This window comes from Petaurus breviceps, unplaced genomic scaffold, assembly GCF_028583685.1.
Source record: "Petaurus breviceps papuanus isolate PSGF00001 unplaced genomic scaffold, PetGlider_PUasm1.0 171, whole genome shotgun sequence".
Lineage (NCBI taxonomy): Eukaryota > Metazoa > Chordata > Mammalia > Diprotodontia > Petauridae > Petaurus > Petaurus breviceps.
This window is the reverse complement of record NW_027185754.1, coordinates 1,179,100-1,194,470: the sequence shown is the minus strand read 5'-3', so window position 1 is coordinate 1,194,470 and position 15,371 is coordinate 1,179,100. Positions and strand designations below refer to the sequence as shown.

General features: G+C 39.4%; 1 protein-coding gene across 3 annotated transcripts in view; it reads right to left on the bottom strand.

Annotated features, from left to right (window-relative positions):
• Positions 1–15,371, bottom strand: part of LOC138157035 (liver carboxylesterase 1-like) — a 64,352-nt gene that overhangs the window by 35,715 nt on the left and 13,266 nt on the right. For all 3 annotated transcript variants that reach the window (XM_069082455.1, XM_069082456.1, XM_069082454.1), the window contains 4 exons: positions 12,860–13,064; positions 11,227–11,371; positions 7,979–8,112; positions 2,181–2,334 (listed from right to left, as the gene is read on the bottom strand). In XM_069082455.1, coding sequence (XP_068938556.1) covers positions 2,181–2,334; positions 7,979–8,112; positions 11,227–11,371; positions 12,860–13,064 — 638 coding nt within the window. The remainder of the gene's footprint in view (positions 1–2,180; positions 2,335–7,978; positions 8,113–11,226; positions 11,372–12,859; positions 13,065–15,371) is intronic.

Below are 15,371 nucleotides of genomic sequence, written 5' to 3'. Positions count from 1 at the left end.
ATATATATATATATATATATATATATATATATATATATATATATATACACACACACACACACATATATATATATATCACAATATGCACATAACGGATATGAAAGCCAAACATAAAATGTCATAACACACACAAATAGAAGAGAATAAGATCATGATGAGTGGGCTTATAATTAATTGGAATTATTAGCTAACTTAGGGATAGAGAAGATTATAAAAGAAAAAATAGGCAATGATGACTACATAATTTTTAAATTACACAAATAACATATATGAAAGTAAAATTAGAAAAGAAATGAGAGAGTCAGGAAATACTTACTTTAAGCATCACTGATAATGAATTTTACATCCAAGATATTTAGGGAATAGATAAAAATATATAACATAAAGATGTATTCCCCAACAGAAATGTATGAGAAGAATTTTCAAAAGAAGAAATAAAAATCAATCAGTTCATTAATAAGCACTTATTAAAGTACCAGAACCCAAGGGTTGGACTTGGGGAATAATTCAAAGACAAAAGTGAAATCATCCCCAGCTTCAAGAAGCTTAACAGAAGAAACAATCTGCACATACACTGGTACACATAGAACACACACAAAGCAGATATAAGGTAATTTTTGTGGGGAAAGCATTAACATGGGGAGATCAGGAAAGGGCTCATGCAGAAAGTGATGCTTTCAGTAAATTTTGCTAACAACTAAAGATTGTTAAAGGCAAGCAGAGAGAAGAAGAGGGAGCATTCCAGGCATGGAAGGGAGGGGAGGGGGAGCAATCAGTACAAAGGCACAGAGATGGGTGATGGACTAAATCCCTAATAGCAAGAGAAATATAAAATTACAACAGTGAGTGGACCTCAAACCATGAAGACTGGCAAAGATGAAAAAAAAAAGTGACATCAATGTTGGAAATATGGGTATGGGAAAATGCAAACTAATACATTGCTAGTGGAACTGTGAGAATGTTCATTCATTCCTGATATCAGTTTGGAATTATGTAAGAAAACTATCTATATCCTTTGACCCAGACTTTTTTTTAGTGGGCATATAAACCCTAAGGGAAACCAAAGATAGAAACAAAAGCCTAGTATATGCACCCCCCAAAAATTCATAGCATCACTTTGTGGTGGCAAAAAGCCAGGGACAGAGTGCCAGCTGACTGATGGAAAAAAGAAAAACAAAAATAGACAAACTATGGTATATGAATGTAATAGAATATTGTTGTGCAGTAAGAAATTGCAAAACTTAAGAATTCAAACAAACATGGCAAGAAATATAGGAACATTAGTACAAGGAAATAAGAACATCCTTGTGGGATTTATACCTAGCAGTGGGATTTCTAGGTTAAGGGGTAGGAATAGTTTCAGGTTCTTTCTCGGTACAATTCCAAATTCATTTTCAGAATGGGTAGATCACAGCTCTATCAACAATAAATCCTATCTTGCTTACCACCTCAGGGGAAGGGAAGGAGAGGGAAAGAATTTGGAACTCAAAAATTTTAAAAATGAATATTAAAAATTATTTTTACCTGTAATTGGGAAAATATTATTCAAGGAAAATAACAAAACAAATAGCTTCCCTTATACAATGTGTGATGAGGAAAAGGAACTGGAAAAGTTGTCTTTAATTAGCAAAATGCCTTTGCCATTCCTACCACCCCCATTGCCAGGCTCAATTAGACAGGGAGAGAAAAATGGAGAGACAAGTAAAAGAAGAGAATGAGCCAAGAGGCAGAGGAGATGACAAAGAAAACAAGAAACAACAATAAAGAAAATGGAGGACAAAAACAATCTTTTTTACCCCACCGAGTTTTTAAATGCTACCTTGACCATGAAGCCTTTTGAATCCCCCAAGTCAGTCAATAACTTTCCCCTCCCCTTGGACTTCATGGAACTCTTTTATCAACACGTTTTCAAAGCACTTAAATGGAATATTGTATATTATAGTCATCAATGTTTGGGTCTTTTCCCTCTATCTGAGTATAGGCACAATAAATTAAATAAATTTGCATTTTTCCATTACCTCAATCCTCTGTACACAGTAGTCATTTAATAAATGTTTGTGGAATAAATAAGAAAAGGGAAAATAGGTAGTTAAGAGGAAAAGAAGAGAGAAGGGATAGGAAAGACCCTACTAATTGACTACCTCCTCCTGAGTCAAGGCATAATACCCTTGGAAGCTCACCAATGTTGAAACACTGACACCTCCTGCTGACTCCCCAAAGATGGTGACTGAGTCTGGATCTCCTCCAAAATTGTCAATGTTCTTCTGGACCCACTGGAGTGCAGCCACTTGATCTAAGTAACCCCAATTTCCCCGGGCATGTTCATCTCCAGTGCTGCAATAGAGAGGAGACAGGAGTTATACAATGAATGCAAAAGACAGAGAATGGATTTCAGAGAAACAGCCACAAGTCAAGAGCAGGGCCAATAATCAGGCATGACAAGTTTGTGATATCAGAAATAGTGAATAATGCTGAGCTACCCCTCTAGTGAATCCAGGTCACTTCCCCACTTTTTTTTTTTACATATTTGTCATGTATGTGGGTTTTATTCACTTAGTAGCTGTGAGACCTTTGACAAATTATTTAGCCTCTGGCTACCTCAGTTTACTTAATTGTAAAATGGTGGGAATAATAGCATTTACCTTATAGGCAAGATAAAAACCAAATGAGATAATATTTATAAAAATCACTTAGCAAAGTGCCTGACCCTTAGCAGGCGATTAATAAATTCTTATTCATTCCCTCTCTCCCCTTTTGTTTCCTTCATAATATGTTTTATTGAGTACAGGTAATATGTGCTTGATTTCCAGTTAACTTCCTACCCACATTGCCCTCTGGGGGCTCTATCAAGATTGTTAACAATCCCCCAAAATGATCAAGATGAAATCTCCACTTCTTCTTCTTTTTTTTTTTTGCTTTTTGGAGGGCAATTGGGGTTAAGTGACTTGCCCCAAGGTCACATGGCTAGTAAGTGTTAAGTGTCTGAGGCTGGATTTGAACTCAGGTTCTCTTGACTCCAGGGCCAATGCTCTATTCACTGTGCCACCTAGCTGCCCCTAAAATCTCTACTTCTTTGGTGCTCATCTCCTTGTAGTCTCTCACCATACCATACTTATGCCAAAGTCATAACTAGCATGAGGAAAATGGTTCTTTTCCTTACTTAACCAATACCTAGGGCATGGAGCATATTTCTTTCCTGTGTGTATGTGTGTGTGTGTGTGTGTGTGTGTGTGTATGTGAGAGAGAGAGTGGTGGGGATGAGGAACAAGAGAATAAGTTGAGGCAGAATCAAGATGGCAGAGTAGAAACAGGACCTCTGTGTGGCTCCAGCTTGCACCTTCCCCAATTCATGTAAAAGGGGACTCTGAACAAACTTTGGGGCTACAGAACCACAAAATGACACAGAGAAGCTAACCTCCCACTGAGGACAGCCCTGTTGGCCAGCAGGAATTGGCCAGCACGGCACTCTGGGAGCCAAGCCCAGCCCCACACCAAGGCTTTAGCTCCAGGGCAGGTCTGACCAGCCACAGGCAGGGACTACAGATCAGCAGCAGCTGTGGCCATTTCCAGAATTATCAACACATAGATGCGAAGGACAAAGTGAGAGGTCAGTGCAGTCTGGACTTTGGGACTAGTAGTTGGGAGAGCATCGGCTTTTGCCCCTGGGTGAGAAGCCACTGAGATGCCTTGGTGCAGCCTGCACCACATTGCAGCTTCAGCTCCTGGCCTGCAGACTTCTGGGGAACCAAGCAACCAGTCTGAGGGGTCATCGCTCTTGCTTTAACCTGCTTGTATCTGAATTTTGGTCTAGGGTGGAGGTCCTGGAGTGTTTGAGCAGCTTGCCTGAGTGGGTGGAGGCTTCATAGAGGGCACCCAACTAATACCTCTGGCAGCTGAGAAAACCCCAGAATTTGGGATGGAAGTTCCCCTGTCTGGTGGCAGTGTCCTACTGTGCCAAAAAGCCCAGGGGTCAAGTGACTGAGGGGAGACATGACCAGGCAAAGGAAACAAAGCAAACAGAAGAATCCAACATTAGACTCCTATTTTGGGGACAAAAAGGATCAAAGCATGGAGCAGGAAGAAGATAGTGAAGTCAGAACTCCTGCACCAAAAGCTTCAAAGGAAAATACAATCTGGTTACAGGCCATAGAGGACCTTAAGAAGCAAATAAGAGAAGTGGAGGAAGAATTGGGAAGAGAAATTAGAACGATGCAAGGAAATGATGAAATATGAGTCAACAGCCTGACGGTGGAAAATAACACCTTAAAAAGCAGCCTAACTCAAATGGCAAAAAAGGTTCAAAAAGTCAGTGAGGAGAGGAATGCCTTAAAAAGCCAAATTTGCCAGATGGAAAAAGAATCTCAAAAGTTCACTGAGGAGAATCATTCCCTCAGGTTTAGAATGGACCAAAGGGAAGCTAGTGACTTGAGGAGAAATCAAGATGCTGTTAAACAGATCCAAACAAATGAAAGAATAGAAGTCAATGAGAAATATCTAATGGGAAAAACCACTGATCTGGAAAATAGATCCAGGAGAGAGAATTTAAAAATTATTGGACTGCCTCAAAGCCATGATCAGGGAAAGAACCTAGAAATCATCCTCCAAGAAATTCTCAAGGAAAACTGCCCTGATGTTTTAGAACCAGAAGGCAAAATAGAGGTTGAAAGAATCCACTGATCACCTCCTGAAAAAGATCTCAAAAAGAAAACTCCTAGGAATATTATAGCCAGATTCCAGAATTCCCAGATCAAGGTGAGAATGCTTCAAGCAGCCAGGAAGAAACAATTTGAATATTGTGGAAACACAATCAGGATAACCCAGGATCTGGCAGCTTCTACATTGAATGATTGAAGGGCCTGGAATATGATATTCCAGAGGTCAAAGGAGCTGGGATTAAAACCAAAAATTACCTACCCAGCAAAAGTGAGTATCATGTTTCAGGGGAAAATATGGTCATTCAGTGGAATAGAGGACTTTCAAGTATTCTTGAAGAAAAAACCAGAGTTGAATAGAAAATTTGACATTCAGATACAAGAAGCAAAAGAAGCATGAGAAGGTAAACAGGGAAAAGAAATCATAAATAACTTATCAAAGTTGAACTATTTATATTCCTACATGGAAAAACGATAATTGTAACTGATGAAACTTTTCTCAGGATGAAAATAGTTGAAGGAAATATAAATATATGTGTATATATATATATATATATATATATATATATGTACATACACATATATAGAGAGAGTCTTTATTGGAGGGTATATAGGTGTATGATTACATATGTGAATGTATATATATATATATGTTTACAGGTATACATAGATAGAGGGCACAGAACCAATTTAATAGGAAGAGATGATACTTAAAAAGTGAAATTAAGAGGTGAGAGAGGAATATAATGAGAGGAGATGGGGAGAGACAGAATGGGGTAAACTATCTCATATAGAAAAGGCAAGGGAAAATGGGTACAATGGAGGGGAAGAACAGGAAGGCATAAGGGAATGGGTCAACCTTATACTCATTGAATTTGTCTCAGGGAGGGAATGACATACACATTAAATAGGGTGTCTCACCCTACAGGAGAGTAGGGGAGAAGGGGATGAGAGGGGGGATAATGGAAGGGAGGGCAGGCTTGCGGGGAGGGAAGTTGGAAGCACCCACTTTTTAAAAGGGATGGGATCAAAGTAGAGAATAGAACAAGTGGGAGGTGGGATAGGAGGGAGGGAAATATAGGCAGTCTTCTACTATGTTTCTACTATGGTAATGTTTTGCATTAGCTATACATGTGCAACCTATATTGAATTGCTTATCTTCCCAGTAAGGGTGGGTGACAAGGGAGGAAGGGAATGAATCTGGAATTCAAAGATTTAAAAGCAAGTGTTTAAAAAAATAAAATAGAATATATATACTATTCTTATTACTATTTTACATGTAATTGGGAAATAGAAGGAGATATCCTGGGGGACCACTATTTTGAGGAGGTGGTTAGAGGAAAAACAGGCAGAAAATTTGTAACCCAAAATCTTGCAGAAATGAATGAAACAAACCAGAATTTAATAAAAAAAAAATAAAATAACTTGTTCTCCTTTTGGTGAGCACCATAAGCATGCCTTGGCATCTCCAGACTTCTCTCTTCTTAGTGCTTTTCTCCCAGGACTGCTATTCCCCCAACTCCCTTGGGGTAAAAGTTAGTGGTTCTTCTCTTTGTATATCTATACTCAATGTTAGAACATTCTCATAAACACCACTGTTGCCCTCCACAGACACAGTGGTTTTTGCTCAAGGTCAACTGATTCTTCCTTTTGATTCAGAACATTCCTTTTTCTCATGTTGTTTTCCTCCCCAGAATGCCTTCTTCTGACCTTTCTGATCGTGTTCCAAATTCTCCAAGAAGCCTCTCTTTATTATTCTAGGCCAGTGATTTCTCCCTTATTTGAACACTTATCACTCTGCAGAGCTGGACTTGGAGTCAGAAGACCCTAGTTCATTTACTAACCTTTATTTATAGCCTAGGGCAAGTTGCTTAACTTCTCTGGGCCTTAGTTTCCTTATCCATAAAATGAGGGGGTTATAGTAGATGAGTTCTAAAGTCCCTGCCAGGCAGATGATCCCATTTGGCACAAATTTCCTTGTACTGTTAAAGTAATTTTTTCAAATGTACATCATCTTCCCAGTTAAGTGGTGACTTCCTCCAGTTCAACAGATAGGCCCAACATTTTTATATCTGCTTCAGGGCCTAGGACAGAGATAGATATTATTATTTTGTATCTGGTACTTAAAATTCAATATGTCAAAAGGGCCTCTAGGTGGCACAATGGATAGAGGACCTAGCCTGGAGTCAGGAAGACTCATCTTCCTGAGTTCAAATCTACTCTCAGACCCTTACTAGCTGTGTGACCTTGGGCAAGCCACTTAACACAGTTTGCCTCAGTTTCTTCATCTGTAAAATGAGCTGGAGAAGGAAAAGCAAACCACTCCAGTATCTTTGCCAAGAAAACTCCAAATGGGGTCACAAAGAGTCAAACATGACTGAAGTGAATGCACAGTACAAATGTTAAAAGAGCTATGATTTCTACCAACACAGATTACAACTCCTCCACACAATTATCTTAATTTGAATCTTAACTTGATGTCCAGCAATGTTGATTAGCCTCTCTGAATTTAACTAAATTGCTCCTTAATACAGAATTTGTTACACTGGCATTCACTTTTTTTAAGGGATTTTAAGCCCCTGCTTTAGGCAGAGATAAACATTTATTAAGCAGCTACTACATTCCAGTTTCCTCACCCCAAAAAAGTACCTTCTGCTTACTTTGTATTTATTCTGTATATAGACATCGTTTCTGCTCTAATAGAATGTATCCTTGAGGGCTGGGCCTAGAAGTGCCTTAATAAATGCTTATTAATTGATTAACTTAATGAATAACAGGTATTCAATACAAAACACTTAATTCAATGATACTGACTGGTACTCCCAACTACATCTGACCAATTTTAGGATGATAAGATTATAGATTTAGAGCTCAGGGCCCTTAGAGGCCATTTAATACAACTACCTCATTTTGCCTGAGGTAAACGAGAATAGAGGAAGTTAAATGATTTGCTGGGGGAGTAAGTGACTGAGGGAGAATTTGAAGTCAGATCCTCTTCAAATTCAATGCTCTTTCTTCACTACTTCATTTCTGGGACAACAGTGACCCCTGGCAATCATTGTTAGATGCTGATATTATGACAGATGTCATGCCACAGTCTGTGACATTAAGAAGACTAAATTAAAGAAAAAGTCTAACAGGACCCATGTGTAGGCCAAGTTCCAAAAAGCACATAGAAATGCTCTCTTCCAGGGTGAGTCACCATATTCATGCGTCAATGGTTTCTTAAGAGTACTTGCCATGGAAAAATCACAGTATTTTGGATCTGGATAGTGTCTAGTGCAGGTCCATACTGCTCAGTGTTATTCAAGATGAGTGGATCTTACCTAAAGAATCCAAAGATTCCCAGGCGATACTGAATGGCCACCACTACGACATTCTCAAGAGCTGACAGGGCTAGCCCATCATAGGTTGATGCAGCACCCACCAAAAGACCCCCTCCATGGATCCACACCATCACCTGGGGAAGTAAAGAAGAATCATATGAGTTACAGAAACCCAGAGTTGAGAAAACTCTCAAGAGGTCACTTATTCTAGCCCTACTTTCAGAGATATGAAGTAATATCTAAATCACTCAGATCAGGTGGTATTTTCATTTGTTCAGTCTTAGAAGTGGAACGTCCCTTTGTCCAACCCCCTCATTTTACAGATAATATAACTGGTGCCCTGACAGGTTAAATGACTTACTTGAAGTCACAAAGGCAGGGTCAGATTTAAACCTAGATCTCTTGCCTACAAATCTAGTATTATTTTCATTGTCTTCCTTCCAGTGATATCTAGAGAGTCAGTACTGTGTAGGAAAATAGGTATGGGAACTAGGAGACTTGGATTCTACTCTTAGCGCTTCCACTAACTTATTATAAGAACTTAAACAAATTCCCTTCCTTTTACAAGCCTCATTTTATACCAAAGAGAAAATGAGAATGTTGTAATAAGTGATCTCCATTTTTTTTTCAGCTCAAACATTCTGCTTCTGACTGTCCTCTGATGGATAAACAAAAACAAATGTATGCTGGTAAATGTTTCTCTGAATAGAAAAAAAATTACATAATACACTCAACTTTAATCTGTTTAACATTTTCTCCATTACTTAGATCAATCAACAAAATAACCTAGTGCTGCTTTGTAGCATTTGTGGATTTCTGAAGTGCATAAAAATGAATAATTGGAGGCTACTAGGCAGTCTGAGCAGGCTCCAGCACACCCTAGGATAGAAGAAATAAATACTCCAGGGAGTATTCCCTGCTTTTAGTGGCTTTCTACCACTCCCATGAACCAGCTTGTTCTTTGGTAGCTCTAGTATAAGATGATGGAAAGCAATAAACAGAGACAAAAAAGGCAGACCTTAGCTCTTTGGACTTAATTAATTGGGAAGAACATCTAATGCTTCCCATTCAAGTTTGATCCTGGGCAAGAGTCCCTTAACTCTGATTCAATTTCCTCATCTGTAAAATGAATTGGAGAAGGAAATGGCAAACCACTCCTTGCTGAGAAAATCCCAAATAGGTTCATGAAGAGTTCAAAGTGAACAAAATGACTGAACAATAAAATGTTAAGATGTGGTTTTCCAAGTCAATATATAGCCTATAGGGATCCTTACGTGTGTTTTAACCCTATTTCTGAGTTTAATACCACTCTTCTATACCAAAGCAATCTTAATTTTATTCTTTATCCTTTATCGTATGGGAGAGGGATGAGACTTTTCCTGTTTTGTCAGAGAAAGCAGAACTCATAATATTGAGGAGGAATTACTGAGAGATTTGGCTGCCTCAAAAGGTGGTGGGTTCCCCCTCAATGGAAGACTTTGAACAGAGCCTGGATGACCACATGTTAGAGATCTAGAAAAAGTTCTTGCTCAGTCACTTTTGACTTGATGTTCCATGAGCTACTGGTGAACTCTGAGATTCTGTGATATTATCAGTTTCACTTCTTCCAGCTGGTCAATAAGCAACAATAATGATGATGATGACAGCTAGGTGACTCAGTATATAGAGCACTAAGTCTGGAATCAGGAAGATCTGAGTTCAAATTTAGTCTCAAACACTTCCTAGCTCTGAGACCCTGGACAAGTCACTTAATCTGTTTGCCTTAGTTTTCTTGTCTGTAAAATGGTGATACTAATAGCACCCACCTCCTGGATTTGTCTTGAGGTTCAAATGAGATAATAATTATAAAGTTCTTAGACTAGTACCTGCCACATAGTAAGTGCTATATAAATGATAAAAATAATAACTAACATTTACATAACACTTTCCATATGCCAGGCACTGTGCTAAACTATGGGGATATAAGGAAGGGCAAATGATGGTCCCTATTCTCAAGGAGTTCACCGTTCAATGCATGAGACAAGTAAACAGCAAGGTACAAATAAGTTATATGCAGTATAAATTGGAAATGATCAGTAGAAGGAAACCACTGGAATCAAGGGGGATTGGAAAAAGTTTCCTGCAGAAAGTCTGATTTTAGCTGGGACTTGAAGGAAGCTAGGAGACTGAGATGATGAAGGAGAACTTGAGGGACAGTCAGAGAAAATGCCTGGGGCCGAGAGATGGAGGTCATTATCTCTGGATCTCAGAGCGAGGTTGCGGGGGGTGGTAATAAGGTATAAGGAAGCTGGAAAGGTATGTGTGTGGGGGAGATTATGAAAAGCTTTAAATGGCAAATAGAGGATTTTATGTTTGATCATAGAAGTGATAGAGAGTCACTGGAGTTTATTGTGTAGAGAAATGGCACAGTCAGTTCTGTGCTTTAGGAAAGTCATTTTGCTGCTGAGCAGAGCATGAACTGGAGTGGGGAGAGACTTGTGACAAGACCAACCAGGAGGCCAAAAGTCTATTGCAATAGACCAGGTGTGAAATGATGAGGGCCTCTGCCAGGGTGGTGGTAGTTTTAGAGGAGAAAAGGCACCTTATGCAAGAAATGTTACAAAGGTAAAATCGACAAGCCTTAGCATCAGATTGGATATGGGAGGTTAAGGGTAGAATGAGGAGTTGAGAACAGCAGCTAGATTGCAAACCTGGGTGACTAGAAGGATGGTGGCGCCCTTGAAAGGAATAAGGAAATTATGAAGAGGGGTGGTTTTGGGGGAAAAGATAATGGGGTCAGTTTTGTACATGTTGAGTTTAAGATGTCTATGGGACATCCATTTCAAGAAATCTGATAATTGGAGATACCATTAACCATCTGTGTGATCTTTGGTCACTCTCTGGATCTAGGTTTGTCAAGTGGGGAAAATAACATTTGTCCCTAGGATTGAATAAAATAGTGTGGATGGAAATAGTTTTACAAATGTAAGTTACGTGTAGATTTTACTCTCAGTTACCACTATGAGTTTTCCACCACTCTCCCAGGATACACTAATACAGGAAATTGAGGTGAAGAGAGAGAAGCTAAGTGTCTTTAAAAGGCCACACAACCTGACTGCTGAGAACCAAAGGGTAAATCAGCATGCCAATCGTCTGTTCCCCTCCCAGACTGAGGGCCCTTCCTCTATCCTCTTCTATTGCACATGCATGTAAAGACAATAAACCATCATCTCCAAAGACATAGTAAGACCCATCCATAGCCTCCTTACAGGTAACCTGGTCTTCTTTGATAGATCAGCAGGGGTATAAATATTAAGGTATAAACAGTCTTCAGACATTTTCAAGGAAATTTTTTCTTCCCGGTTGGTAAAAAGGTCAGAGAGTAACTGTCCAGAAGGTAGGTCTTGGGCACACCTGTGCAATGAAACATGACAAAAACACCATTTATTTTCATCATTATAGATATAGATAAAATACAAGAGACCTTAGAGATTATCCAGCTCAACCACTTCATTTTACAGATGGGGAAACTAAAGGTCCAGAGAAAACAATGGGTATATAATAAGTGCTCCTTGATTAACACATTGATTGGCAAGTGCATACAAAAAAGTGGCACAGCAGAGACTCCTGGTTTCCGTCTCTACATTCAGTGCCCTTTTCTGTAGTCCCACAGGGCAGCACCTCTGGAAAATTTTACTTGAGGCCATGGACTCAAAGATCACAGATCATAATGAGTTTGGGGCTGGAAGGGACCTTGGAGGTCATCAACCCCTTCATTTTACAGTTGAGGAAATTGAAGCCTAAAGAGGTTAAGTGACTTGATTAAGGTCACATAGGTTGGAGCAGAGCCAGGGTGTTAACTCAGGGTCTTTGATTCCTCTCTCAATTCCTTACATTAATTCTTTCATGGAAAGGTTAACTGTGATTTGGCTTTGAATGATTTTTTTTTTCAGTTCATAATATGGACTACTTATTTTCAATTTGACTTTGGGCAGGCCACTCCCTGTCTAGATACCATTTTCTTCCTCTAGATCACGAAGGGTTTATATTAGATGATTTCTAATGTCTCTTCAAAATCTAACATTATATATATATCATTTAGGTTTAGGGACATAAGAATGGTATGTAGAAAGAGGATTGTAATGAGAGAGAGGGCCTGAAGACATTAGGTCCCTTTGGGAGATATTGAGATATGTCCAGGGCCAGTCATGAACATACATAGTAAAAAGAAGTCTTCATGCTCCATTTCTACTTAGTGTCCTCCCAATGCCCTTGAGCTGTCCCTAACTTCCTTGGGGATCTGTTGTGACTCTCCCAGGTGCTCCTTGTGCTCTATAGATGTCAGTGATCAAAGATCAGACCCACCACCTGTCACCTAAATTATCTGATTTAAAGGGCTCACCAATGACAAAGGTTTTATGGCTCAGGAGCAGTCCTGGGCATGAGGGAAGAATAGAGATGAAGCTCATGTGCCATTGTGTTTGGCAGCGTTCCCCTTCAGTAGATAAAATGGCCACATACAAAAGAGGCAAGGGGCAGTGCCTTCTAATTCCATGAAGGAAATAAGCTGAAGAGCTCTTAGGAATACTGGTGTCACCTGGAAGCAGTTCTCTTATCTGTTTGTTTGGCTGGCACACCCACACCCCCAGGGCAGGCCAATCATTTCACAGTTTTAGGGAAGCCCACCATGCAGACCTGATAGGTTTCCCTACAAGAGACCCTGCAATCTCTGACAGGTCTTAAGCTCTGGAATGAGCAGGTTAAATGAACAGGAATATTTCTCATTGAATAAAGCAGAGGGTTCTGGAGCAAAGCAAAAATCATTCAAGGGCAACGAGCATGATTCTCCATGTTCTCTTAACGCCTCCCATCCTCAGAAGAAGCTGAAGACTGATGACTTACATGGGTGGGTAAGTAGCGGTGCTTTTCACATAGTCCCAGGGCTCTGCAGGCTGTGGTGGAGTGAATCTCAGGGGCCCAAGAGGAGCCTTGGCAAAAGGGACACCCAGGAAAACGTTGACAGTTTTGTCAAATCCTTGCAGGCTCTCCAGTTTGCCTTGGACTTTTCCGTACTGAGTGTCCACTACAGGTGTTGAAGACTGCTGTCCTGTGAGAGAGAGACAGAGAGAATTGGAGAACAGAGGAAAAATCACTGGACTAGGGCTCAGGAAACCTTAGTGTTAGTCCCAAATTCATTTTTCACAAGCTATATGACCTTGGGCAAGTAACTTAATTTCTGGTTCTCTGTCTCTTCCCATTCAATACAATTCTCTCTACAGTACAATTCCCACAAAATACTCTATCAATAATTCACACTTCTTTAGTGCTTTATAGTTTATAAAGCATCTTCTTCACAACCTTGGAGTCAGGTAGTATAATTATCTCCATTTTGCATATGGAGAAACTCAGGTTAACTAAAGGTCAAGTGATTTGCCCAAGGTCAAATAGCAGTGTACTATCTTCTAAAAACAAATGTCTGTGAATTTTATACTCTGCCATAGTTTTCTTTACAATGATTTGTTAATAGGAATAATAGAAAGAAAAATGACTTTTTTTTTAGTATTTTTTCCCATGAAACTTTCTGCATTTATTCAGTTTAGCATTTATCAAAGACCTACTATGTGCTGGAAGTTGAGGATTACACAGATGAATAAGACCCAGGGCCTTTCCTCAATGAGCTTATACCCTAGTAGGAGAGATGACAAATATAAATAAATTCATTGAGTATGTGTGTGCACCCCAAAAACTGTGTGCAACAGAAATCCTTACCCAAATCATACTCAGAGGTTTCTCAAGGTAGGAAGCAGAAAAGAATGGTTTAATACAATCTTGAGAAAGGGCCACTCTTCTGACAAATGGTCAGGGGGGAGAAGCAATTTACAAAAGAAAATTGTGAAGTTATAAAGCCCTAATGCGGAATTCTCCCCCACCCCACTCCTGACCCTTTTCTTCCATTGGCTGGAAGTTAGGTATACGATCTAAGCACAACAATCTACCTCAAGTACTGGAACAAGGAAACAGTAGATTATCCAATGTACATTTGAGAAAACACTTCTGTTCTTATTTGGCATATCTTGTGCTGAGGTGGCACTGGGGAGGGTCTCCATTGCTCTAAGTCCCAGATTCCTGTAAGGTCAGGTGACTTCTAAACTTAGGCCTAGTGGATGCTGAAGCCACTCTAGATTTGATTTTTCAGAATGGGGAAACTTCACTGCAAATTATCCCTCACAAATCCCCCCTGTTCTTTTATACCTTTTGAAGTTTCTCACTTTTCTTAATTCTAAGTACCCTCATTGTATTGACAACATATAAGGGGGCAGTCCCCTTTATGAGTGCAGATACAGAGATTCAAAAGAAAACAATAAACAATTGTCCTTTCAAAGTCCAAAAGTCTCTTTTCACACTGCTGTCTGGATCTGAGGAAGTACTCTGGTGGCTTAGGGTCATCCATTTTCAGTCCTGCATCCCAGGCTCTCTTTCTTCGGACTTCTTTCATTCATTTACCTACAAAAGGAACCTTGGAGCCAATTTAAATGACCACTCCAGATCATTTATCTTATCATTCTGACAAAATTAAAATTGGTGTCTTGGTCAATTGTCATGATCACACATTAAAACCAGTTTCCTATATTTTGCATTAATCCATTATTAATTCCTCCACCAGGAGGATGGGATTTCACTAAGGTATTTACATTAAACTCACAATTAAAACAATTAAAATTTTTACCAAGTAGTCCAAAGATTATCCTTTAAACACTGACCAATTGTAACAAAGTTGAGACAAGTATGATACTAACTAAATACCAGAATAATATTCCCACAAACCCTCAATCTATTTGTCCTTATACTATTTCAAAGAACCAAAGGACCCTGATGAATACCTATACTAAATCCTAAGCCTAATGGCTTTATCTTAATAGTAACTTTAGATGTTCCAGAATCAAGTATTTCATAGATTTGCTGTTGTGTTTTCAAAACTTTTGATTATTAAACATGCCACCAAGAATAGGGATGAAACTATAGTGAGGGAACCATTCCCCCAACTTCAGAATGTCAATTCCAGGCAAAGTGTATACCAGGCTATAATCTGCATTGAGACAAGCTCAGAGTCTGCCAGGTGTCACCAGGAAGGTTGAGTCAGGAGAATCCTACCTCAGCTCACTGAGATAACTGGAATTGGGATTGGATTGTCTGGTGATGAATTGGAAAAAGTAGAGGCCTTAAGAGATGAGCTAGAAAGAATTAGCAGCATAGGGACAGCAAATAAGAGGGGAAAGAAATAGTAATAGGATCAAGTCCTGACAGAGAAGAGAAACATTGGTCTTACAGGCATTTTGGAAAAGATTTGTTATCATAAAGCATCCATTGAACCCACTTCCTCAAGGGTTGAAGTACGTTCCAAGAAAAAGTTGTA